The 26,273-nt window shown below is 36.9% G+C and overlaps 2 protein-coding genes across 3 annotated transcripts; one reads left to right on the forward strand and one right to left on the reverse strand.

The window, feature by feature from the left end:
• Nucleotides 1–143: 143 nt before the first annotated feature.
• LOC307127987 (uncharacterized protein) lies at nucleotides 144–3,970 on the reverse strand. Its single transcript, XM_079819490.1, has 2 exons — nucleotides 3,331–3,970; nucleotides 144–1,917 (listed from the first exon to the last, which is right to left on the reverse strand). The coding sequence occupies exons 1-2, from the start codon at nucleotides 3,407–3,409 to the stop codon at nucleotides 1,046–1,048; spliced, it is 951 nt and encodes a 316-aa protein (XP_079675616.1). The 5' UTR covers nucleotides 3,410–3,970; the 3' UTR covers nucleotides 144–1,045.
• Nucleotides 3,971–4,039: 69 nt separating this feature from the next.
• Nucleotides 4,040–24,733, forward strand: LOC307127981 (uncharacterized protein). Of its 2 annotated transcripts, XM_079819484.1 has the most exons (4): nucleotides 4,040–4,523; nucleotides 19,321–19,466; nucleotides 19,762–19,893; nucleotides 21,829–24,733. In XM_079819484.1, the coding sequence occupies exons 3-4, from the start codon at nucleotides 19,806–19,808 to the stop codon at nucleotides 22,968–22,970; spliced, it is 1,230 nt and encodes a 409-aa protein (XP_079675610.1). In that variant the 5' UTR covers nucleotides 4,040–4,523; nucleotides 19,321–19,466; nucleotides 19,762–19,805; the 3' UTR covers nucleotides 22,971–24,733. The 2 variants fall into 2 exon arrangements, with proteins under 2 accessions (XP_079675610.1, XP_079675609.1); XM_079819483.1 differs by lacking the exons at nucleotides 19,321–19,466; nucleotides 19,762–19,893; nucleotides 21,829–24,733 and adding an exon at nucleotides 7,719–9,396.
• Nucleotides 24,734–26,273: the final 1,540 nt, after the last annotated feature.

The raw sequence follows: 26,273 nt of genomic DNA on the forward strand, positions 1-26,273 counted from the left end.
AGAGGACAAAAATTTCCATGTCAAAAAACTGTCTAAAAAATTTGAATCTTGAGAGCAGACTTAAGTTTGGTCTCATTTTAAAGTGCACCTTCAGTAAGATTGTGTTTGGGTGCAGTTTTTCTCTCTCAAATATTACAAGCACACACTCACAATTGTTTTATTGCACACATACAAACCACATTTTGACATCCATACCAACACTCCCACACAATTATAGCTGCATAATTTATCCAATTGGCTTTATAATATGCAGAAGCAGAAAACAGAAACAAAGCGAATATTTGCTTTGTAGACTAAACCCTAAATAGTAGGCCAACACATTTTTATTTTGATGCCTTGCCAACAGAATGAATGCCTATTAACAAATATTGCATAATTTTATAGTTAAATGGCCCTGGGATTAAAAATTGCAGTTTTAATGGGTTTCTGTGGGGAATTTTTTTTCCAAATGGTACTAAATAGATTTTTTTTTAAAGGAAATGTGGGTGAAATAGAAAATTTCAATAAAAATACACACCTGTGCCAAAATGTATGCAGTTGTCATTAACAAAGCCAATATAATAAAAACAAAACCGAAAAAAATGTCCATAAGGTTGCACAAGGGTTCCATAAGTCACACACAGTAGAAGATTAGTGTACCTCTTTTATTTTTGGAAATGGCATATAGTCACACTATACGTCTTCAAATATAAGATACAGTACGAGACAGGCTATTCAAATATGACCCCATTCCAAAGCTAGAAAGTTAGAAAAACGGAATGACCACCAAAATAACCTTATTTCTTTAAAATTTTCAGCCAGAATGATTGATTTATTCCAGTGGAGTAGCTAAGACCAATGGAAGGAAAGAATAGTGGTGCAATTACAAAACAATTAGTAGTATTTCTACTCCCATCACAGAAGTTCCTACAAACTTGTGGCATTTGACGGTGACAAAACACCTTACTTTTCTAAAAAGTTTGCTTTGTTAAAACTAGTTGTTATACAGAAGGACAGCTTATTCAGCACAACTGCAGAAACTGTGTTTTTCTGAACTTCTCACTGTTTAAACTGCAACCGAAGATGAACTTTGTTCAATGTGTGACAACATTGGACAAGGCTTTCTTATATGGTTCTGTAGATCACTGGATTGGGTGAAACTCCTCCCACATGCAGCGCAGTGATACGGCCTTTCTCCAGTGTGCACTCGCTCGTGTCTTTTCAGGGCTCCAGAATGAGTGAAACCCTTTCCGCAATATGAGCACTTGTAAGGTTTTTCTCCCGTGTGGATTTTTTGGTGCTGCTTCAAGGCACTAGACCTAGTAAAAGTGTCCCCACACTCAAAACATATATGAGCTCTCTCGCCAGTGTGGATTTTCTGATGATCATTAAAACAACCCAAGCGCAAAAAACCCTTTCCACACACAGCACACACATAAGGCTTCTCATTTGTATGAATTTTCATGTGAGCCTTTAGGTTTGATGCCAAAATAAAAAGTTTACCACACTGATCACATTTAAATGCCCTTTCTCCAGAGTGCGAGCGCTGGTGATCTTTGAGGTTCGTTGCACATTTGAAACTCTTCCCACACTGATTGCACGTGTACGGCCTCTCTCCAGTGTGAATCCGTATGTGCCTTTTGAGGTGTCCTTTACATGTGAAACTCTTTTCACAATGAGGGCAGTTGAAAGGCTTCACTCCGGAGTGAATTTTGATGTGTTCGTTGAAGTGTCCTTTATGTGTGAAACTCTTCCCACACTCAGGGCAGATGAAACAACTGTTAGCTTCTGTTCTCAACGTAGGTTCTTGTGAGAGATTCTTTTTCAATTCTGAGCAACTAAATGCTTCTTCTCCACTTCTGAAACTGTGAGCTTCCTGATACAGATATTTCTCCTCAGTGTCATTCACTTGACTTTCTTCTTTCACTTGCACCAAATCTAAAACAAACACAGTATACGTTTAAAAAAAAATTCACAAAAGGTGAAACCAAAAATAACCATGCATCCAAGCATAATGGCAGAAAGCAACAGCCGTCAACGATCTATTTTTATCAGATCTTTGATGTGATGAATGATGCTTGGCTATACAAATTAATGATCCTTGCAGTATCTTTCCTCATATTATTCAACAATATTATTTTAGTAGGTGACCGGTGAAACTACAGGGATGAAATCGAATACATAACCATCAGATGTTGCAAGTGATATTTCACTTCTGTGCTATAATTTGATGTCATAATAGTAGGTTTTTATTCGACAGAAAGTGTACGTGCACCTGCATTTATCTCCAATTTAAAGCTGCAGTCTGTAAGTTTTGCCTCTTTGTCGCCATCTCTGCTTGAAACCTGCAATTGCAGTCATTTAACTATTAACAGAATTATCATCTACACATGGGCTGTGCATCGGCACAGCTCCTCAGCGCGGATTAATCTAATGTTTTGAGGAGTATGTGTGGCTGCCTGACAGTCACCGCACCGGTGTGGATACTGTACTTCGGAATCACAGATTTGAGTCTTGGAGTATGACCAAAATAAGAAATTTCTCTAGAAAATATAATCTGAACGAGTAAGTAACATGTTTGCCAGTTTTGTTCTGACCAACTGAGAAAAAAAAAGCATTACAATAGCGATCGTTATATTTAATCACAACGGTGATTAAATCTAACAATCGCTTAGCTCATATCACATCAAACCGTGCAAATTATTATTGTTATACATCAGCATTTGGTGACTACGTGTATTTAGTGTGTATTGGTGTTACCTGTAGATTTCAATCTCTGTACAGTCTAATCTTTTGCTTTTGACTACAAGTGAATATCCAGTTGTCACTGATGTGACCTTTCTGGATTACAATCCACCATCAGAATGATCAGTTTAATTATTCCAGCTGCTGTGAGAAAAGGCAATAAATGACCCACCACCTGCAGCATCCTCACATGCGATAGCCTACTAGCCAGACTCTTCTTTATGTATACAGACGTGATGTAATGACACAAAGACGAACAGCGCCATTCACGAATTTCCCGCAGAAAGCTACCAGTACCACTCAAATTATAACACATTATTTATTTTACAAGCTTACCGTTGTCAATCGGGCTAAGGATAGTTTTGAACACTGGCTGGTTATGTACTTGTTCAAAAAAATATTTAAAATATTTTATAATATAAAAAAAGTTACAGACTGCAGCTTTAACACAACTAAACCTTTTAAATAAATGTTAAACTTAGAAATATGGCTGAGTGATTGGTACACTTTCCACAAAAAAAACCTCCCCAGTCTCTCCTACTGCCATGTTTACTAAACCAACTCTAGTTGAACTTGATTAACACTGTTTAGTGAAAACTCACCAACCTATTTGTTCTTCAGTGTCTTCATCTTTCACTCTGCATGCTTCTGCATCACTCACATCTTTAATAAACTCCATCCTCATGAGAATGTCAGGCAGATCTCAGCATTTATTTCTATAGCCCTTTATACAAGACCGATTGTTTCAAGCAGTAATAAACAGGAAAATTACGATAAATGATGCAAACCACATCAAATATGAGCTGTTACGTTACACCTGGACTTGTCCTGTTTGTTTGATAAGGAGACTTTGCCACGTTTACAGAGATGGAAATATTCGTGCCATTTAATGGCCTGAATGCTAATTCGTACACATCTTCTACAGCCTAAAAGCACGTGCCGCGTTTGTTTACGTTTTGACCTTCGCGCTTCACATCATTAAACTAGTTAACAACACGGATCCTTTATCGCGATCTAGATCGGAAATGCTTTGCAAAGCATTCCTCCTCTAATGTAATGGGCGATACGTTCCTTCTTCTTGATATTTTATAGAGGTTTGCAAACGAATATAGATGTATTTCCGCCATCTACTGGATGGAGTGAGGACGCTGAAAGAAAAATAAAACCAGTTTACTAAATTGACATTGTATGCTCTTATAGCTTCGATACATCAAAATATCACTGTCGCGTTTGAATATATGTCACCAAATGACCCTCTGACTAACAATTTGTATTATTTCCTAGACCTTTATTTTGCTGCTTTCGCGGTGACGTCATATGGGCTGCGGCGGTATCAGACTGGTGTAATATTTGGGTTGTGTTTACGGTTAAGGTGTTTAAATAGTTACAAAACCTTCAAAAGTAGTTCGTGTTATTTACAAATGTGCTTAAACAAGATGGCTGTATTATGCATTTAGCGTAATGTGTTCTGTGAACGTAGATAATCGCCATATAGGTGATATTGTAATGTTTTTTGTTAACGTTAAGTGCTGTTGGTCTCTCTCAAATGGCGCAACATTTGTGAGTTATTATGGAGCAGGGATTTATTTTGCAGATTTATTTCGCTTCTTCATTCCGTTCAAATGTTCTCATAATCTCAAACGTGACAAAGTACAAGCAGACAAGTAGTAGGCTACAACCCCAGATGAGATCTGAGTGACGTATTACTGTAAAGATGGAGTTTATTAAAGAGGAGAGAGAAGACATGAGTGATGCAGATGCATGCAGAATGAAAGATGAAGATGCTGAGGAACAAAGAGGTTGGTGATCATTATTGATTTTTCACTGCTGACATTGAACAAATTCTTAAATAGCCTAGTTCACAGGAGCTGTAAAATGAAATGGCACGTTTTAGTGAAAAAGTTACAAAATGCATCTAAGTGATCATAACAGATCAGATGGCATTAACCCAGCAAACAAAAGCATGTTCTTAGAACGTTTTGCTAAGGTTCCCATTAAGTTATGAAAACTTTATTTCTGAATGTTCTCAGAATGTTCAAAACATCCAGTTTTTAAATGTTTTAAAAAATTTTTTTTAACATGTTAAAGGAATAGTTCACCCAAAAATAAAACTTCTGTCATTAATTACTCACCCTCCCTCATGTCGTTCCAAACCCGTGACTTTCATTCATCTTCAGAAACACAAATGAAGATCTTTCTTCTGTCCCTCCATAGACAGATGGAGCTACCACTTTGATGCTTCAAAAAGTTAATAAATATATCGTAGCCTACACTGCAAAAATAAAATAATGCTTTTCCTACTTAGTCCAAATATATCTAAAATTCTTAAATCAAGATAATTTTACTAGATAAGTAAAAATACATAAGATATTTTTTTCTTGTTTTCTGGGGAAAAAATAAAAATGAAGTGAGTTTTTGCTTAAAACTATAGCAAAATGATCTGCCAATGGGGTTAGGAAAGTAATCTTATTTCTGTGTGGGACAGAAACCAGAAACAGGATTTCAATCAGAAACAAGATTTTTCTTACCCCATTGGCAGATAATTTAGCTTGTTTAAAGCAAAAACTCACTTAATTTAGATTCCCCCCCCCCCCCCCAGAAAACAAGAAAAAAGACAAAAATACTAAATAAGAAAAGCATTTTTTTGCATTCTTAAACTCCATAATAATAGTAATAATAATTTTAGTCCAAACATTTTCTTTAGAGACTCAATCACTTTAGATTAAATTTAGGCTTTTATTCACATGTAAACATTCATCAACTCACACATCAGGGCTGCGTTCAGCCCCGACAAAACGTTTTTTAAACAGCAACGGTGCAGCGTTGAACATCCTGTTCTGTTGACGCAAGAGTTGTAACTATGGCTGCCGAGAAGGCCATTCTTTGTGTTCTTTTTGAGGAATTTTCGGAGCCTGATAAAATCGATATAAATACGTGTTTAATACTGCAAAATACATGCAATCACTTCCCTTGCTGTCCAGAATAAATGACAACACCCCAATCACATTTATTTAACTTTTTTATCTCCTGGTAATCAATTCTAATTTAAATCATTTTATTTCTAGTTCTTACTTTTTTAATAGCTTGTATTTTCTTTCTCACTTTATGTCAAGCAATTACCATATATGAAATTCGGTATATAAATAAACTTGCCTTGCAATGAAGCTAAATATATAAATAAATACATCATCATGTTGATTATATATATATATAAAATACTCTTACGACAATCATGTCTTCTAATATCTTCAATTGTTGTGTATACCGAGCTGCAGCGGACACATTTGTAAACATCTTTACTTGGACCCATTGTGTGAGCTGTCTCTTTAATACCGCGTGGTTTATATACATGCTGCTGCTGATTGGGCTGACATATTTGACACACCCACCAAACGAAAAAACGCATCTCAAACCCGTTGCACACCGTTACAAACCGTTTCCAGGAAACATGACGTTCAACAGGAAACCGTAGCAAAACGTTGCGCACCGGTTTGAGCTTTGAACGTGCCCCAGTTGTGGTAAATGGAAGCTCAAGCTGGTTCGCTTGATGTGCGAGAACCAATGAGGTTAATCCTCGTGTTATGCAGCACGTTTGAACTTTTGCAAGAACCAATGAGGTTCTTTCTCATGTTACACACCACATTTTAACTTCAGCGAGAACCAAAAAGGTTAATTCACGTGTTACACAGCAAGTTTGAGCTTCTGCAAGAACCAATTAGGCTAATTCTCGTGTTACACAGCACACTTGAGCTTCTGCAAGAAACAATGAGGTTCATTCTCATGTTACGCAGCATGTTTGAGCCTCAGCAAGAACCAATGAGGTTCATTCGTGTGTTACGCAGCACTTTGAGCTTCCACAAGAACCAATGAGGTTCATTCTTGTGTTAGGCAGCATGTTTTGAGCTTCAGCAAGACCCAATGAGGTTCATTCTTGTGTTACACAGCACGTTTGAGCCTCAGCAAGACCCAATGAGGTTCATTCTCGTGCGTTATTCAGCACGTTCAAGATTCTGCAAGAGCCAATGAGGTTCATTCTCGTGTGTTACGCGTGCTCAGACTTTTGAGTTTGAGCTTCAGCAAGACCCAATGAGGTTCATTCTTGTGTTACACAGCACGTTTGAGCTTCAGCAAAACCCAATGAGGTTCATTCTCATGTGTTACGCAGCACTTTGAGCTTCCACAAGAACCAATAAGGTTCATTCTTGTGTTAGGCAGCATGTTTTGAGCTTCAGCAAGACCCAATGAGGTTCATTCTTGTGTTGCACAGCACGTTTGAGCTTCAGCAAAACCCAATGAGGTTCATTCTCGTGCGTTATGCTGCACGTTCAAGCTTCCACAAGAACCAATGAGGTTAATTCTTTTGTGTTACGCAGCACTTTGAGCTTCCACAAGAACCAATGAGGTTCATTCTCGTGTGTTACGCAGCACGTTTTGAGCTTCTACAAAAACCAATGAGGTTCATTCTCATGTTATGCAGCACATTTAAAATTCTGCAAAAACCAATGAGGTTCATTCTCGTGTGTTGTGCAGCACATCTATGGAGGGACAGAAAGCTCTCAGATTTCATCAAAAAGATCTTCATTTGTGTTGGAAGATGAATTCTAACGGGTTTAAAACGACATGAGGGTGAGTCATTAATGACAGAATCTCCATTTTTGGATGAACTGTTTTTTTAAGGGAATATTACATTCATAAATTTGCAAACATGTTTTAAAACGTTACATTTGATTGATCATTCTGAAACGCTTAGCAACATAAAAAAAATGAGACAAACTAAAAAAATATATATATATTTATTTTATGTTTTTGTGCGAGCATTTTGAGAAACCTATTAAAGACCAGATAACTTTGTACAAACATTCTATTAACGTTACAGGAAGAACGTTTGTTCATAACTTTGAGTTCTGAGAATGTTCCCTCTTAGCTGGGAAATTGTTAGATTGCATTACAATTTGTCATTCTTGAATTGATTTGGACAATTAAAAATGTTTTAGGCCTGATAGAAGTGAAAGAGGAACATCAAGAACTGAATGAAGGGGAGGAAGATCCGTATGAGGTATCTCATCATTTCATAAATGGAGAACAATCTTGTAGTTGGTCACGGAGTGATAATAATCTTTCACAAGAAACAGCTCAGAGAACAGAAGACAAAAGCACTTTCACTTGCTCTCAGTGTGGAAAGAGTTTCACACGCAAAGGACACCTGAAGATTCACATGATCATTCACACAGGTGAGAGGCCATACACGTGCCCTCAGTGTGGGAAGAGTTTCACATGCAAAGGAAGCCTAAAGGATCACTTCAAAATCCACTCTGGAGAGAAGCCTTTCACATGCCCTCAGTGTGGATGGAGTTTTGCACGTCAAGAAGACCTTAAGAGGCACATAAGAATTCACACTGGAGAGAAGCCGTTCACATGCTCTCAGTGCGAAAAGTGCTTCACAAGTTCAGGAGACCTTAAGAGGCACTTGCGAATTCACTCTGGTGAGAGGCCTTTTACCTGCCCTCAGTGCGGAAAGAGTTTCACGCAAAAGGAAGGACTTAAGGAACACACCAAAATTCATTCCGGAGAGAAGCTTTTTGCATGCATGTTGTGTGGGAAGAGTTTCACACATCAAAGAAGCTTGAAAAGGCACATGAAGGTTCATTCTGGAGAGAAATTACACCAGTGCTCTGAGTGTGGCAGGAGATTTGCAGAAGCTGGAAATCTCAAAACTCACCTGCTGTCTCACACTGGAGAAAGACCATTTAGCTGTGAGCGGTGTGATAAGAAGTTTTTTCTGGCCGTTCACTTAAAGACACACATGAGGATTCATGAAGATGAAAGACGTTACGTGTGTTCTTTTTGTGGGAAGAGTTTTTTGTGGCTTAATGGGTTTAAAGACCATCAGAAAACACATATTGGTGAGAAACCGTATGTGTGCTTGGAATGCGGAAGCAATTTTACTAGAGCCGGTGAACTGAAAGTTCATGAACGAATCCATACTGGAGAAAAGCCTTACAAGTGTTCACATTGTGATAAGAGTTTCACTCAGTCAGGAGCCTTGAAAATTCACGAGCGAGTGCACACTGGAGAGAAGCCGTACCTCTGCCCTTCATGTGGGAAGACTTTCAGCCGATATGGAAATCTAGGGAAACATTTAAAAAATGCTTGCCCAAAGTTGAGAAACTGAGCAAAGTTCACCTTGAAGTAGAGCTGCCCGATTCTATATAATTTTTTTTTTCAAATGGAGATCACGATTCTGACTAGACAACTAAACAAAATAACATGTAATTTACTAGAGGTTCTGACAAAATGTTAATTGCTGCATTCTAGTTGAAATGTTTAATTAATTTGAATGAATTATCTTTAAAAATCGATTTGAATGAATGATTCAATGGCCCGCTCAAAAATACTTCACTTGTTTATTACTGGATGAATCAGCCTTTTTGAACGAATCTCTTGACTGAATGATTCAATGACAAATACATTTTTAACAGTCAAACTCTATTTTGTTCGCTTCCATAGACTTCAGTGTTTATTTCCAAACTATAGACTTTTATCCCAGTACTTCTGTGATTATTTGGATATTTGCGACACACAAATAATGATACTGTGTGTTTGAAAAGACTGTGAAGCTGTTTCATACCTATACATGACAACTGCTCTCTCTGGCTCAGCGGCAACACAAACGCAGATCGCTTTGGTGTTTGAATCAAGATTGTGGTCTTTAAATGATTAATCGTGCAGCTCTACCTTTAAGTCAAATTCTTGGGCAGAATATCATCCAAAAAGCATTTTTTGGATATTTAGACAGAGACAAATATTAAGGGAGGACAAAGTGTATTTCTGTGAAATGCTACAAAATGTGTAGGGATGCTTTAAGAGAATAGCAATATTCTCAATTATTACTGTTTTGCAAATGCCTTGGTCAAACAATGCCAATATAAGCATGTTATTCATTCTTATTTCCTCTTATCATATCTTTAAAATGTAATTTTGGTCCTCATAGTTCTTCAGAGAAGAACTGAAAATACTTTAAATTAAATAATTTAAAAAAATTAAGTAAGCTAAAAAATGTTTTAGTAAGCTTAACCAGTCAACTTGTGTGGGTGAAGAGGGTCTAAGGAAATTTCAGTATTCCTACTGTTTTTATCTGCAAAAATCATGGAAAGAAAACAAACATATAGTTAAGGTGGAACAATTTTATGTGAAAGTGTACATGTGTACATTGAGACATCTGACTAACTCACAGCCAATCAAATGCATCCTTTTCTCTCCCTTTTATGTGGGAAGATTTTTTTGTGGCCATCAGAAAACACATATTGGTGAGAAACCTACGTGTGCTTGGATTGTAGAAGTACTTTTACCAATTCACTGATTCACTTTTCCTTTTTTTTTTTTTTTTTTTTTTTTTTTTTTTAAATTATCTTTTTATTTAGAAAGGCAAATTCCCATCACATACATGAATTACAGCTTTAGTTGTTCAAGTACATAAGTAGGGATGGATTCAGATATTTTAGATAAATTGTCCATATTGCCCTTCTGAGATTTTCTTTTACGGACCACTACTTATTCCAGTTAAGAACATTAACTAAACAGAACAGAACCGGAATGCGCACCATTTCACATAATTAAAACATCACATATAAAGAGGGCAGGTCTACACAAAGCACCAGTATATTCAAATGAAATCAGATCTAATTGGTTTTACATATTCAGTCCATTTAGTCCAAATTTTATAAAATTTTTCTTTTTCAACTTTGAGGGAAAAGGATATCTTTTCCATAACATAAATCTCATAGACAATTTCAATCCATTCATCGATGGTGGGTGGGTCTACTTTTAACCATTTCCTTGTAACAGATTTCTTACTTGCTGCCAATAGTATTGCCAGCAGTTTTTTATCATTAATGTTCCATGTTTCAAACTCTAGATTGCCCAAATACACAGTTTCACATTTAAATGGAATGTTTACATTAAATATATTGTTTATATGTTTATGGATCTCTTCCCAGTAAGGTCTTATTGTCTGGCAGTCCCAAAAGATATGGAAGTGGTTAGCTCCATTAAATCCACAAAGTCTCCAACAAGCATCTCCACTTCCTTGATATCTTTTCTGGATGGGTGTGATAAAAAATCGTACAATGTTTTTCCAGCAGAACTCCCGCCATGTGTTTGACCCGGTTGATAACCATTGTAACTGGCATATTTCTCCCCAACTCTCCTGTGTGATCTCCACGTTTACCTCCCTTTCCCATTTTTTCTTTATATATTCTGTATTTTCTTTTTTAGATAATTGTATAGCATTGTATAATTTGGAAATAATTTTGTTGCTTGGTCTGGGTTTAGTTAATGATAAAAATACTTCCAGAAAACCTGAATCAGTTGTTCCTGACATCCCTTTAAGATTTTCATTAAAGTAATGTCTTACTTGCAGGTACCTAAAAAAATCTTCATTTCCCAGTCCGTAATCTTTCTGTTGGGTTTCAAAACTCTGGAATGCCCCTTTGTGAATAAATGAATGATAAGTAGTTAAACCTTTTGAGATCCATATCTTAAATCTGCCATCGATTTTGTTTGGTGCAAAATCTGAATCGTAGGCACACCATCTCATCATTTTAGATGTTTCTCCTAATCTGCACATTTTGTCTATTGCCTGCCAGGACTTCAGAAAGCTGCCTGATATAGAATCATCTGGGATGTCTTGTTCTTCTAGTAATTTGTTATCACTTATTAGAGCTGTTATTGGGATTCCATTTAACATCGTACTTTCTATTTCTTTCCATGTTGCCGTATATGTTGGTGAGCACAGGCAGACTAAGGGTCTCAATTGGGCTGCATGGTAGTAATCCTGTAAGCAAGGAAGGCCCATTCCACCCTTCTCTTTTCTTAATTGCAGTGTCTTAAATTTAATTCTGGCCTTCTTCCCTTGCCACAAATACCTTGCTATTAATCTGTCCCATTCTAAGAACTGTTTAGATGGTATTTTGGTTGGCAGACACTGAAAGAGGTATAGCATTCGTGGAAGAATATTCATCCTGATTGACTCTATCCGGGAACTTAAATTCAAAAAGGGAATAACATTCCATCTATGTATATCAGATTCAATCTTTGAATTTAATGGGCCGTAGTTGATGTCATACAGTTTTGAGAGGTCCCTAGGTAATAAAACACCCAAATATTTAATAGAGTCCGCATCCCATTTCCAATTGTACATGGTCTTAATCGAGGTTGGTGGGTCATAGTTAAATTTTAATATTTGAGTTTTGTTGATATTAATTTTATAACCCGAAATGAAACCGAATTCCTCTAGTAATTTCATAAGTTTTGGGAGTGTCTGAGTAGGTTGTGTTATACTTATCAATAAATCGTCAGCAAATAGGGCCAGTTTTTGCTCTCTAGAATTCACCATTACCCCTTTTATATCCGGCCTCTGCCTAATCAGTTGACTCATGGGTTCTATAAACAGGGCAAAGAGGAGCGGCGACGCACAACACCCTTGTCTCGTTCCTCTCTCCAGAATAAATGAATTGGTTAGATCACCATTGATTTTGATTCTAGCTGTTGGTTTATTGTATAGAGCTGCAAATGTGTCAATTATAGTCGTATGGAAGCCAAATTTCGAAAGTACTTTATATAAAAATGACCACCTCACAGAGTCGAATGCTTTCTCTGCGTCCAAACTTAATATCAGTGTCTCCAGTTTTTGTTGTGTGATTTGTCTCATAACGTGTAGTGTTTTCCTGATGTTATCCTGGGTCTGTCTTTGTCTAACAAAGCCAGTCTGGTCCTTATGTATTAATATTGGTAATATCAGTTCAATTCTTTTAGATAATATTGAGGTGAATAGTTTATAGTCATTATTTAAAAGACTTACAGGGCGGTAATTCCCACAATCCAATTTGTCTTTCCCCTCTTTAGGTATGACCGAGATCATTGCCTCCCTCCATGAGGGGGGGATATTTTTATTTTCCAAAACCCAATTAAATGTTTTTAATAGTGTTGGAATTAGTTGGTCCTGCATTGCTTTGTACCATTCTGTGGGAAAACCGTCTGTCCCTGGAGACTTCCCCCCTTTCATTCTCTTGATTGCTGATTGAATTTCTTCTTTTGTTATTTTAGATATTAATTTTCTATTTTGTTCATCAGTGATCTGTGGGAGGTTGATCTGGGCCAAAAAAGCATCGATCTGATTGTCGTTGCCTTTCTGTGGCTGGGAATATAATGTCTTATAGTATTTTAGAAAGCATTGTTGGATTTTTTCCAGACTAGTTTCTATTTCATTTGTTGCAGAGTTTCTTATTTTGTGTATAATTCTATCCGCTTGTTGTTTTCTTAACCTATATGATAATAGTTTCAGTGATTTTCCACCTACCTCATAGTATTGTTGCTTTGTGAAAAGGAGTTTTTTTTTAATTTCCTGAGTGTTTATTTCATCTATTTCTTTTTTTAATTTTTTTATCTTATGTTTGTCGTCATCCTTGAGAGACTTTGCATGTTCTTTCTGATGTCGCTTCAAATCTTCCTCCAACTTTTCAAGTTTTATTCTTTTTATTTTCTTTTCATATGAGGATATAGCTATTATTTTACCCCTAATCACCGCTTTTAATGCATCCCAGAGAATAGGTGGAGTCACTTCTTCATTATCATTATTATCTAAGTAAAGTCGAATTTCGTTTTTCAATTTACCCTTAGTAACTGGATTATTCAGAATGTTTGAGTTCAGTCTCCAGAGAGTGGATTTCCTTTTATTATTCATGTGGACTGACATATAAATGGGACTATGGTCTGAAATAGTGCTAGTTTTTATTTCACAATTTTCCACCCTACAAAAATCTCCTTTAAGCATAAAAAAGTAATCTATGCGTGAGTAGACATTGTGAGCGTATGAGTAGTGTGAGTAATCTCGGCTTGTCGGGTTTATCTCGCGCCACACATCCATGATCCCCACTTCACGCATCCAAGTATTTAATCGTCTACTAATGTTTTTGGCGCCAGATTTCCCGTTTGATGAGTCAATTTTCGGGTTTAGCCGGATATTAAAATCTCCGCCACATATTAATATCCCTTGACTTTTTGTTGTCATTAGATCGATTATATGTTTATAAAAGGACCAGTCACTGCCCGGGGGGACATACACGTTAAGGAGACTCATCACAATTCCTTCTATTTTGCCCGTAACCATAACAAATCTGCCTTCGCTATCCTTATGTTCTGATATGTGTTCATAATTTACCGTGCCGGATATCAGAGTCGCCACCCCTCTCCTCCTTCCCGATCCATGGGAAGAAAAGTAAACATGTTTAAATCCTGATTTGTTCAATTTGGCATGTTCAGAGTCACCGAGATGTGATTCTTGCAAGAATGCTATCTGAATTCTATCCTTCTTTAATTTTGATAAGATTTTCCCCCTCTTTACTGGACTGTGTATTCCGTTTATATTAAATGATGCTATCTTTAAAGACATGTTTTGCATCTATGTGATTCCCTCCTTCATCCCGCTTAGAAACCTGGTGCGCTTCCCCCTCCCTGCAAGAACCGGCAGGAAATGAACGACTAACATAATAATGAACATAACAGTGAACACAATTTGTCCGTGTGACTTCCTATGTAGGGGTCTGTTAACCTGACCCTTTTGAGCCTCACAAGGTGGCTCGAAGGGAAAAATCCCCCTCCTCGATCCGGAGGGAGAGGCCCTTACCTGCAGCAGTCGCATAATGAAATCATACAAATAATGATGATAAGAAAAAAAAATATAAACAAAAATAAGAAAAAGTATCAAAGTTGAAAAAATTTGTTCCGAACGAACCAGTCAATCCTGTCACAAAATTCCAACTTTAATTACACTATAGTTCAAGAGAATTTCCCAATTAACTCCGCCGTCCTCAAGCTTTGGGTTAAATCCTTTAGGTCCCGGAGGGGGTCGGTGATGTTCTCCTGAAGGTTCTGAGCTTCTCCCTGTAGGATGCTTCCCGCCCAGCTTTGAGTGTGTCCTTCCTCGCTCGTCTGTCCACTCTGGTCCATGATAACCGCTGCACCTGCTCCATGAGTGTCTCCGGAGGTCTGGTGGTTGTCACGGTGTAGCCTCTTCTCTGCAGGTCCTCTGATGCCTCCTCTATAGTGTCGTAGATTTTGGATCCATCGTCGTGTCTCACACGCAGCCTGGCCGGGAAGAGGGTCTGGAATGGAACTTTGCTTTCCTTCAGCACTTTGCGGATCTCTGTGTATTCTCTTCGTTTTTTGAGTATCAGAGGTGGATAGTCGTGATCCAGGTTTATGTGGTTTTCTTGCCAGGTAAACCCTTTCCTCTGCCATGCTTTGCGGAGTATTGACTCTTTTGTTTTAAAACTTAAGAACTTAATTATGATGGAGCGTGGCGGCGCATCCACCGGTGGCTTCGGTCCCAGGGACCGGTGGGCTCTTTCAATCTGCAGGTCGGGCATGTCCTCTGTTAACGCGAGACCTCCATGTAATAAATCTTCCACGAACGAAACCATCGTTGTTGATTCCTTTTCGGCTTCCTCCGGCACCCCGTAAATCCTTATATTATCGCGTCTGGAGCGACTTTCCAGATCCAGCAGCTTGTCCTCCATCTTAGTGTGCAGCTTTAGCATAGCCGTGATAACTTCCTCAGTATTTTGGATCCTCTCTTCTGCTTTTTCAATTCGCCCTTCTGCCTCGTCCAATCTGGCATTCACCTTCACAATTTCTTCTTTTATTGTCTCTAATTGTTCTTTATTTTCTTGGCGAAACTCTCTTAGTTCTTGCAGAATCAGCTCCAAGTCAGCCATTCCTCCACGTTGTTTGCTAGCTTAAACCTGTTCGTTGCTAATGTTGTTGTAACACGTCTTTTTCACCCCTGCCTTCGGACGATTTGTATTGCTCTAAGTGGTGTTATGGTTCTTGCCCCCTTGTCTATGTTTTTATGAAATTATTTATTTGGTTTGTATGGGGGAAATTTCTCTAATTTCTCTGGTTCAACCGGGAGCTCTCTCGTTATGCGGCCATCCTGGCGATGTTCCGACCGGAAGTCTCACTTTTCCTTTTAGATGTACTTTTCTTTTTACACATTTATTTATTTAGCAGACTGAAGCGATTTACAAATGAGGAATACAATTATTAATCTTAAGGGGGCAATAACACAAGAAGTGCTAACTATACAAAGTTTCAGTCATTGTCTAGAATGAGAAGGCAATGATTGAAAGTCTGAACAGCGAGGCACTTAAAGGGATAGTTCACCCGAAAATAAAAATTCTGTCATCATTTACTCACCCTCAAGTTGTTACAAACCTGCATGAGTTTCTTTATTCTGCTGAACACAAAATAAGATATTTTGAAGAATGTTTGTAACAGAGCAGAGAGAGCAACCATTGACTACCATAGTATTTTTCCCCTACTATGGTAGTCAATGGTTGCTCTCTCTGCTTGGTTACAAACATCCTTCAAAATATCTTCTTTTGTTTTCAGCAGAACAAAGAAACTCATACAGGTTTGTAACAACTTGAGGGTGAGTAAATGATGACAGAATTTTCATTTTTGGGTGAACTATCCCTTTAAGAAATAGTGAAAGCAAAGAAGAAGAAATTTATTTAATGCAAAAGTCATTGAGCTTCAGAGGTTTTTAGTGCATACTTGTCCTTTTCATGAGAATTTAATGGGCGTGAAGGAATATGCATGACTTTAAAAGCATTGTCATGATACACAGCAATCATTACCTCCCGTCAGAAAATTTCTACAGCTTGACATCATCTCATACATTTATTTTTTTTCACAGGAATGTACACCTCCGCAGTTTTATGGAAGTCCTTGTAAATAATCTCATTAGAGGTATGATGTTTGTCGGTATGTTTGTAATTAAATTCTATGAGATGGTGTTATGTATTTAGATGTAGAACTACAACATTTTAATTATTAATACATAGAAATATCATCGGAAGTGTGAACGGAAGTATAAGTTCCATCAGAAAATTATTGTTAATATTAATGCTAATAGTAAAATAACATCATGTGGTTTCAGAATATGGATAGTGATGTAATAATTTGTCTAATAATCCAATGGTTATACAATAAATTACAAATTGTTACTTTTATCCACTATATAACTATGTTTCCAAATTTAGAAAATGGCCAGGGTTTATACATGATGCATAATTACCTGTAGGAAGAGATTATGCCTTTCACAGAATATATATATAATCTCATTCCCTCTGTGCTGTTAGAGTATGATTAATTATTTATTGGGGACAAAGGCTGCCTTCCTTCACTGAAAAATCTCCTTCTCCATAATTTAATCTAGCCTACTGGTGAAGGCCAAATTTGAACACAATAACCCAATAGACTTCAGAGATGGCAGGCTGATCAGAGACTTGATGTGCTAGCATCACTTTAATTTTTGTACAAAAACAAATGCATAATAAATACTTTCACTTTAAAGTTTATTTAGTAGTTTCTTTTTTTAATGCAATGTTTATTTTATATATATATATATATTTAAAAAAAAAAAAACTGTTTTCATTGCTGTATCATTTAGCAACAGCACCAGGGGCCAGTTGTTCAAAGGTAAACTGATCGGATTTTGGTTATCGGAATGGACCAAATCTTGTAAATGGGTTGTTCAAAAGGGAAAGAAGAAATCTGAAATCAGATTAGATCACAGAATCCAATCCTAGTTTTAATCTGGATCAAACCTTCAGTTTGTGTTGTTCAAAACTTGTCAGTAGGATTTAGATAACTTTGATCCAAAAAAACAGGATCATCCTGATCCCAACAGGGGATCAGGGGACCCAACAGGGGATCAATCCTACCGTAGCAAAAGTAGGATTTCAAGGTGGATTCCAGGAAGAAAATGTAGTAAAACGTTAAAACTGGTAAAAAAAAAATTTTAAATAAAAAAAAGTATCATATAATACAAACACATATTATCTTATTTTGCTCTTGATTAGTTAGGCTAATGTTAAAGTAATAAATTAGAAGTAGACATAGGCTACCTATTAAGCCTTGGTAGCCTACAGTCAAAGTAAAAAAAGATTTAGCCGCCATAAAATAATCCCCAAACAGCTGTAGATATCAAACAAAAATATTATATTAAATTTAAAGTGTGTTTTAAAACGTTTTACTTCTTATCAATTATAAGAGATTAACCATTATTTGCGAGCGAACGAAAGGTTTCTCGGGTGAACGCTACGCAAAACTTTTCTTAGAGAACGCAAAAGCATTTGATATGAGTTTTTTTTCCAACTCATATTTTTTCCATCACCATGTCCCTTTAGGGGCTCCGTAGAGCTAGTAATCCAGATTTCGTCATCTGAAAAGGTGTGTACCTGGATCAGGGTGATCCAAACCAATTTTGCTTTGAAAAACCGGCACAAAAGTAAATGGATTACCTGATCCTGGATAGCAAAACATGGGATTCCAAATCCAGATAATTTTGATCCAGACTAAATGTTTTGAACAACTGGCCCCAGAAGATCATCCACTGTTAGCTAGGAAAGCAGTTCAGTTTACAGATTGTGTCCTTCTGATCAGCATCTTCTAGCTCCATCTGAAGCTTTAGGGGCATAAACTAATGCAGGTAGTTATAACACACATGGTTTAAAACTTTCCACGCATGCCAGCATAACGAAACTGAGTGTTAGTTGCCATATCAACATAATATAGAGAAATTTTAAAAATCTTTGGACGATATCACTGAACATTCATTTAACCGTAGCAAAAGTACATTTCTTAATCAATTTTTCATCTTGTATAAATTTAAAAATAGACAAATTTGATATTATTTTAATCTTATATCTGTTATTTAACAGTTAAGATAGTTCTAACCAGCAGAAGACATGAGCCGGGTGTAAATCCCAGTTGTGCAGGTGGGGCATGTTGTCACACTGCGTTATAATGAGCCCCTATTAGAACTACGCTATTCTATTCTATACTTTTATGAATTCTATTGAGAAACCATGAGAAAAAAGGTGAATAAAGACAATGTTCAGAAATGATCAATTATTGTTATGTTTTGAACTATGATGTAGGCTTTAGCTGTGTTTTGGGGTGTTTGTTGTCAAACTTTATCAAAGTTGATTTTTAATAAATGCAATTAAAAATGCCATTATTTATATGAAAAAGTTGATAATTGTATTTTATTGACAAATACTTTAGTTTTTGTCATTTGTGTATATGTGTGTGTGTGTGTGTGTGTGTGTGTGCGTGTGTGTGTGTGTGTGTGTGTGTGTGTGTGTGTGTGTGTATGTATATATATATATATATATATATATATATATATATATATATATATATATATATATATATATATATATATATATATATATATATATATATATATATATACTTTTCTGTATAGGCCTACACTTTTATAGCCTATATATAAATGTTTTGTATTTTTTTATTAGATCTAACATTTTAAGCGTTCATATGGTATGGGGTATGTTGTCACATTTCAATTCTCACACTCACAATACTTTGAACCTCAAGCGGATTTACACAAACTGAGAACGTCAAAAAGGTGTTAGGCTGTGCCCCGCTCTGTGCCACTTTATTATTATAATCGAATACTCTTCTTTTTATTATTTTTTTTGTTATTTTACTGTCTTCCTCTATCTCTAGGTTTCGCTAACAGATGGTGGCGGCAATGCACTGTTTTAAGTGCGCTAACCGCCGTTATAAAGGTTACAGAAAAAACTTGTATCGCTTGTCACAGACGTGACGTCATCAGAGCTGCGCCAGGTCTGCTGAAAATCGGCCGAGCAAAGGTTTGTTTTTGAACGGAATAATATGCATGCAAGGTGCATAAAACGACATTAAACGTTCAAAGAGAGATTTATGCTTTACAAAAGTATCCTAGCGACATTATTGTTCTCGATAATTAGATCTAATAGGTTATATTCTCGAATGTACTATTGTAATGCTTTATTTGTTGAGTTCTTGTAAATATCGTAACTTATAGGGCTATTTTTCTAGTGAAATGCATCCTTATATGGAACAGATTGATATATTTCGTCTTTTATTTTCCTTTGCATTTATATTATCATCCTGAACGTGACGAAGACGCGAAAGTGTTCAGTTGTGACTGCTCTACCTGACATACTGTAATGATGGAGGTTGTTAAAGAGGAAAGTGAAGACATGAGTGATGCAGAAGCATGCAGAATGAAAGATGAAGATACTGAGGAACAAAGAGGTTAGTGATCATTATTGGTTAATAAATTGTGAACATTTATGTAACAAAAATGGTAAAATTAAAAATGGACTGCATTTTTATAGCGCTTTCAACAGACCCATGGCCATCCAAAGCGCTTTACATACTGCCTCACATTCACTCACTCATTCATACACCGACGGCGGTGTCAGCCATGCAAAGCACCATCCAGCTCGTCTGTAGCAGCTGGGGTTAGGTGTCTTGCTCATGGACACCTCGACACTTGGTCAGGTGGAACTGGGGATTGAACCACCAACCTTCCGGTTTGTAGACAACCTACATGAACCACTGGCGCCCCTATAAAATACCAATACAATACAACAAACCTCCATCAAAGTATATTAATGCTGTTGTTCCATGTCAGACCGGGTGGGGCACAAATATCGATTTCGATCTTGATTCATTATCAATTCAAATGTATATAGCCTACTGTACATATAAGGAAAAATCTTGGGTTAAATTATATTTGCTAACATTCATTAATATTCACTTGTGTGTGCTTATATAAGTAGCCTATCATAAAAAATATTAGGATGTAAGTTATTGTTAACATTTTAAAATTTCACATTTACAGAAATCTTGTGTTTGATCTTGTCTAAATATGTATTCAAATGCAAAACCTAAAAATAAGTAAGCAGTTATGATCTGCAATACTTTTTTGAGCAACTAGACTAGATAGGCCTACATGTATATTTATTAAAGAGCCATACAGGCACCTAGTGGGTAATGGCATTACAAATGGAAATTATTATTTTTCCAGCCACAAAATGACTTTAGTTCTATTCTAACCTTAAATACTACACTAATTTTAATCAAAATAATACAAATATTAGAAGAAAAATGTTTTAAGTGGTTATTAATGGACCATAATTATTGCAAATAGTATTTAGTACCAAAATATCTACTCAAAATATTCAATAAATATTATTAAGCTAAAATAGAACCTTTATTTAATTGAAAAATAGTTAAGGTGTGAGTCAACCAATGAGTATGAGTGTGACCAATTAGTAAGGAATACCTGAGGGCTGAATACAAGAAAAAACATTAATGTTAACTATGTTGCATCTCCATCACTCTCCATAATAAAATGAAACTGTAAATATGATTGACGTAATAATCAACGCACACTATGCTGTACTGTTTACCAAAAATTGCTGCAAATACCTGTATAGTGAAGCTGTTGTCTATCCTCTTAAGCAATTCAAATGCATTGACAGCGCTGGTTTGTTTAGAACTACTGAGAGCTCCATGAACCACGTGACTGTGTGCGCCGCCCGGAGATGAAAGCATGTCGCAACTCTGTTTCAATGGCTCTGGCTTTAACTGTTATGTCACATTAAGTGCGCCAAAACGCTATTTATTGTTTGAGTTTCGTATTAAAACTTAAAGGCTGCTGTCACTTTATGGTCTGCAGCACCCCATTTTCTCACAACTCTTTACTTTCATTTAAGACTTCATTAAACTCATTTTGTGCTTGCGAGGATAATAGGCAAAACGTGCATTTTGGCATAATATTGTGTGTTTTCGTCCGTTCAAGCGCTGTCTGAAGCAGCTTTCTGTGCGCACGAGTGTGTGTCACTCAGACAGGAGATTCACAGTGCACCAGTACCGCACTGCCTTCTCTTTTGTGTCTTGTCATGCTTGAATGGTTTTAAAGCATTTGCATGGTCATACAATGTAACGCTAGCAAAAAGACCAAGATTTAAATATTTTTAACGCGTTAAACTGAAAAAATTAATTGCATGTGTTTACGCGTTCATTTTGACAGCCTTAATATTTATATATCAGTTATCATCCTGATTTGATGGAACACATCAAATGTCAATCTATATGTGATTATTTTGTTTAGTTTTTAACCGGCTTGTTTTATTTGTTGTACTTAAATTGTTTTTTTGTTGTTCACTATGTTCATTTTAGACCCGATGGAAGTGAAAGATGCAAGTCAAGAACTGAATGGGGTGAAGGAAAAGCATCATAATTTAATAATTGGGGAAAAGTCGTCAAGTTGCTCAGAGACTGAAAAGAACGTTTCACAGAAAAGCTCTTTCACCTGCTCTCAGTGTGGAAAGAGTTTCACACGTAAAGGACACCTTGAGGTTCACATGGTAATTCACACAGGTGAGAGGCCGTACACGTGCCCTCAGTGTGCAAAGAGTTTCACATGCAAAGGAAGCCTAAAGGATCACTTTAGGATTCATACAGGTGAGAGGCCTTTTAGCTGCCCTCAGTGTAGCAAGAGTTTCACAAATTCAGGAGGCCTTAAGAGGCACATAAGAATCCACACAGGTGAGAGGCCTTTCACTTGTCGTCAATGTCGAAAGAGTTTCCCAAGTTCAGGAGAGCTTAAGAGGCACATAAGAATTCACTCTAGAGAGAGGCCTTTTACCTGCCCTCAGTGCGGAAAGAGTTACAAACAAAAAGAAGTTCTTAGGGAACACGCGAAAACTCACACAGGAGAGAGGCCTTTCAAATGCATGTTGTGTGGGAAGAGTTTTACACAGCAGAGCACCCTAAAAGTTCACATGAAGGTTCATTCTGGAGAGAAATTACACCAGTGCTCTGAGTGTGGCAGGAGATTTTCAGAAGCATGTAATCTCAAAACTCACCTGCTGTCTCACACTGGAGAAAGACCATTTAGCTGTGAGCGGTGTGACAAGAAGTTTTTTCTGGCCGTTCACTTAAAGACACACATGAGGATTCATGAAGATGAAAGACGTTACGTGTGTTCTTTTTGTGGGAAGAGTTTTCTGTGGCTGCATGGTTTTAAAGACCATCAGAAAACACATATTGGTGAGAAACCCTACGTGTGCTTGGACTGTGGGAAAACCTTTGCTAGAGCTGCAGAATTGAAAGTGCATGAACGAATCCATACTGGAGAAAAACCTTACAAGTGTTCACATTGTGACAAGAGTTTCACCCAGTCATCAGGCCTGAAAGTACACGAGCGAGTGCACACTGGAGAGAAGCCGTACCTTTGCCCTTCATGTGGGAAGACTTTCAGCCGATATGGTAGTCTAGGGAAACATTTAAAAAAGGCTTGCCCAAAGTTGAGGAAGTGAGCAAGAATCACCTTGAAGTTAAACTCTTGGATGGATCCCCCCACCCCACCAAAATTCCATTTAGGATATTTAAGAGAGGTCAAAGTATTCAGAAGAAATTTTTGTAGGTGAACTTTTATATTAGTGAATAGAACTATTCTAAATATTATTATTATTTGCACGTGGTAGCATTTATCAACTATACAGATATCAGTGTATGGTAAAATTTCACAATAAGGTTCCATTTCTTAACATTAGTTAACTACATTAGTTGACATGAACTTACGATGGAAACTTCTTAAGCATTTGTTAATCTTAGTTCATGTTAATTTCAACATTTACTAATATATTATTAAAATCAAAAGTTATATCTGTAAATATTATTTAATGGACCTGAGCTGACATGAATTAACAGTGAATAGTTGATTTTTTTTATTAAATAACGTTTACAAAGATTAATAAGTGCTATAACAAATGTATTGCTCATTGTTAATGTTAATTGATGCATTAACTAACGTCAACGTGTGACCTTATTGTAAAGTGTTACCCAGTGTATTTATCTTTAATGAATCAAGTGTCATTTTGTAAACCATAGCTCTTCAGTACTGCAAAATGATTTAAGTATAATTTGTTTTTATTGCAAAAATCAATCAAGCTTGAAATGTGTTAGTTTATGCTTGTATAGGGTATATTAATCATGTAAATGAGTCACTTAATATACTAATAAACAAGCAGCTAATATGTAGTTTTAGTGTTTCTAGCCATATATACAATTACCAGCAAAAGAAAGCAGCATGCAATCAGCACAGAGAACAAATTTACTTCAAATGAACATTAGTATCTTCATTTTAACTTTATTGTAATACTGTTGATTCCTGCCTTGATGGAAGCATTAATTGTTGTCGTTTTATATTTAATTAACCTGTACTGGTTTATATATAAAGTGGAACCATGTAATAAATGTGCCTTTAAATTCCCCTTTACACCACCAGATGGAGCCCTCACCTCACTCAAGCCTGACATTGAACAGGAAGTTTGCTATTTCCTATTAGCTGATTTGCTTCTTTTGTCATGTGTTTCTAGAGCCTGAACATTCTTACCACTATTGTCATATTCACAATCATCTGTATCTTGCCTGTAATACTCTTAAAGGAACACGCCGACTTTTGGGGACTTAAGCTTATTCACTGTATCCCCCAGAGTTAGATAAGTCCATACACTGCACAAAATGCTCTTCTTACTTGGTATTTTTGTCTTGTTTCTAGTCTAAATATCTAAAACTTCTTAAATCAAGATGCATTTACTAGATAAGTAAAATTACATAAGATATTTTTTGTTTGTTTTCTTGAAAATAAAAATTAAGTGAGTTTTTGCTTAAAACAAGCAAAATTATCTGCCAATGGGGTGAGAAAAATAATCTTGTTTCTGGTTGAAATCTTGTTTTTTGTTTCTGTCCCAAACAGAAATAAGATTATTTTTCTCACCCCATTAGCGGATCATTTTGCTTGTTTTAAGCAAAAACGCACTTTTTTATTTTTCGCCAGAAAACAAGAACAAATATCTTGTCATTTTACTTATCTAGTAAATGCTACTTGATTTAAGATTTTTTTAGATATTTTGACTGGAAACAAGAAAAAAATACTAAATAAGAAGAGCATTTTTCATTCTCATCTCCGTTCGTGCATTAACTCTGTCTGACGCACCCACCAATAGCCTAGCTTAGCCCAAAGACTGAAGGTAAACGGCTCCAGCTAGCCTGCTGCTCAATAAGTGACAAAATAACGGCAACATTTTCCTATTTACATGTTGTGATGTGTATAGTTAAATCGTGTACTAAGACCGACGGAAAATTTAGAAGTTGCGATTTTCTAGGCCGATATGGCAGGAACTATACTCTCATTCCTGCGTAATAATCAATTAACCATGGCCTTACCATGGGTGCAGCGGCGCAATGATATTACGCAGCGCCTGAAATTAGTTCCCAGCACGCTCTCTGTGCAAGCAGGTTGTCACGTTGGTTATGTTGATGGATGTTAGTCTATTTTCAGGCGCTGCGTAATATCATTGCGCCGCTGCACTCATGGTACGGCACAAAGTTCCTATACACATCACAGCATGTAAATAGGAATATTTTGGCATTATTTTATCACTTATTGAGCATTAGGCTAGCTGAAGCCGTTTACCTCCAGTCTTTGTGCTAAGCTAGGCTAGTGTCAGACAGAGTTAATGCACGCACAGAGATGAGAACTGTATGAACTTATCTAACTCTGGGGGATACGGTGAATAAGCTAAAGTCCCAAAAAGTAGGCGTGTTCCTTTAAGATAGAGTACTCTTTTGGATTTGTTTGCCTTGTCTTTCTGGCTTCAGTGGCTCGTGTTTATGAATGTTGCCTGCCTTCTGACCTTTGTTCTGAATTGCTTGTGGTGAAATATTTGACAGTCACTTTAATAAAAAGGACATGCTTTCTAAAAGTTTCTGTAAGCTTCATCTGTTGCAAACCAAGACTGGCTTTGTAGTTGATTTATGTGGAGATTCTGCTATGGTGAATTTGGTGGCAAATATTCCCCAGGATTTGAAATGACTGATATGGGATGATATCATGCTCGGCTTGTCAGTTGAGTTCAGTGGTTCACCGACTAGCTTTTATTCTCTTCACAGACTGTGACCCATATAACAGTCAGACCATTAAAAAATATTAATAATAATCCTCAAGTATATAATGAAGAATGATTTAACAACAGTAGACATGTGCAACATCTCTCTCTTTCTCTGTCTACTCCGATCAGGTATAACATTATGACCACTGACAGGTGAAGTGAATAACACTGTAAAGTGATTATCTCTTCATCAGGGCACCTGTTGGTGGGATATATTAGGCAGCTATTGAACATTTTCTTGTCAAAGCTAGAAGCAGGAAAAATGGGCAAGCATAAGGATTTGAGCAAGTTTGACAAGGGCCAAATTGTGATGGCTAGACAGGGTCAGAGCATGTCCAAAACTGCAGCTCCTGTGGGGTGTTCCTGGGGTGCAGTGGTCAGCATCTATCAAAAGTGGTCCAAAGAAGGAACAGTGGTGAACTGCCGACAGGGTCATGGGTGGCCAAGGCTCATTGATGCATGTGGGGAATGAAGCCTGGCCCGTGGTCCAATCAAACAGACAAGCTACCGTAGCTCAATTTGCGTAAGAAGTTAATGCTGGTTCTGATAAAAGGTGTCAGAATACACAGTGGCCAGAGGAGAACGGGCACCCCCGACTGAGTCTGGTTTCTCCCAAGGGTTTATTTTTCTCCATTATGCCACCTGATGAAGTTTTGGTTCCTTGCC

This window comes from Gobio gobio, assembly GCF_949357685.1.
Source record: "Gobio gobio genome assembly, chromosome: 6".
NCBI lineage: Eukaryota > Metazoa > Chordata > Actinopteri > Cypriniformes > Gobionidae > Gobio > Gobio gobio.

Excerpts from the sequence above, each read along its gene's own strand:
- LOC307127987 (XM_079819490.1), bottom strand. The coding sequence starts at position 3,409 with ATGAGGATGGAGTTTATTAAAGATGTGAGTGATGCAGAAGCATGCAGA. Across the intron at positions 1,918-3,330 it reads AGACACTGAAGAACAAATAG|ATTTGGTGCAAGTGAAAGAA; the intron begins GTTGGTGAGTTT and ends TGTTTGTTTTAG.
- LOC307127981 (XM_079819483.1), top strand. The coding sequence starts at position 4,439 with ATGGAGTTTATTAAAGAGGAGAGAGAAGACATGAGTGATGCAGATGCA. Across the intron at positions 4,524-7,718 it reads AGATGCTGAGGAACAAAGAG|GCCTGATAGAAGTGAAAGAG; the intron begins GTTGGTGATCAT and ends AAAATGTTTTAG.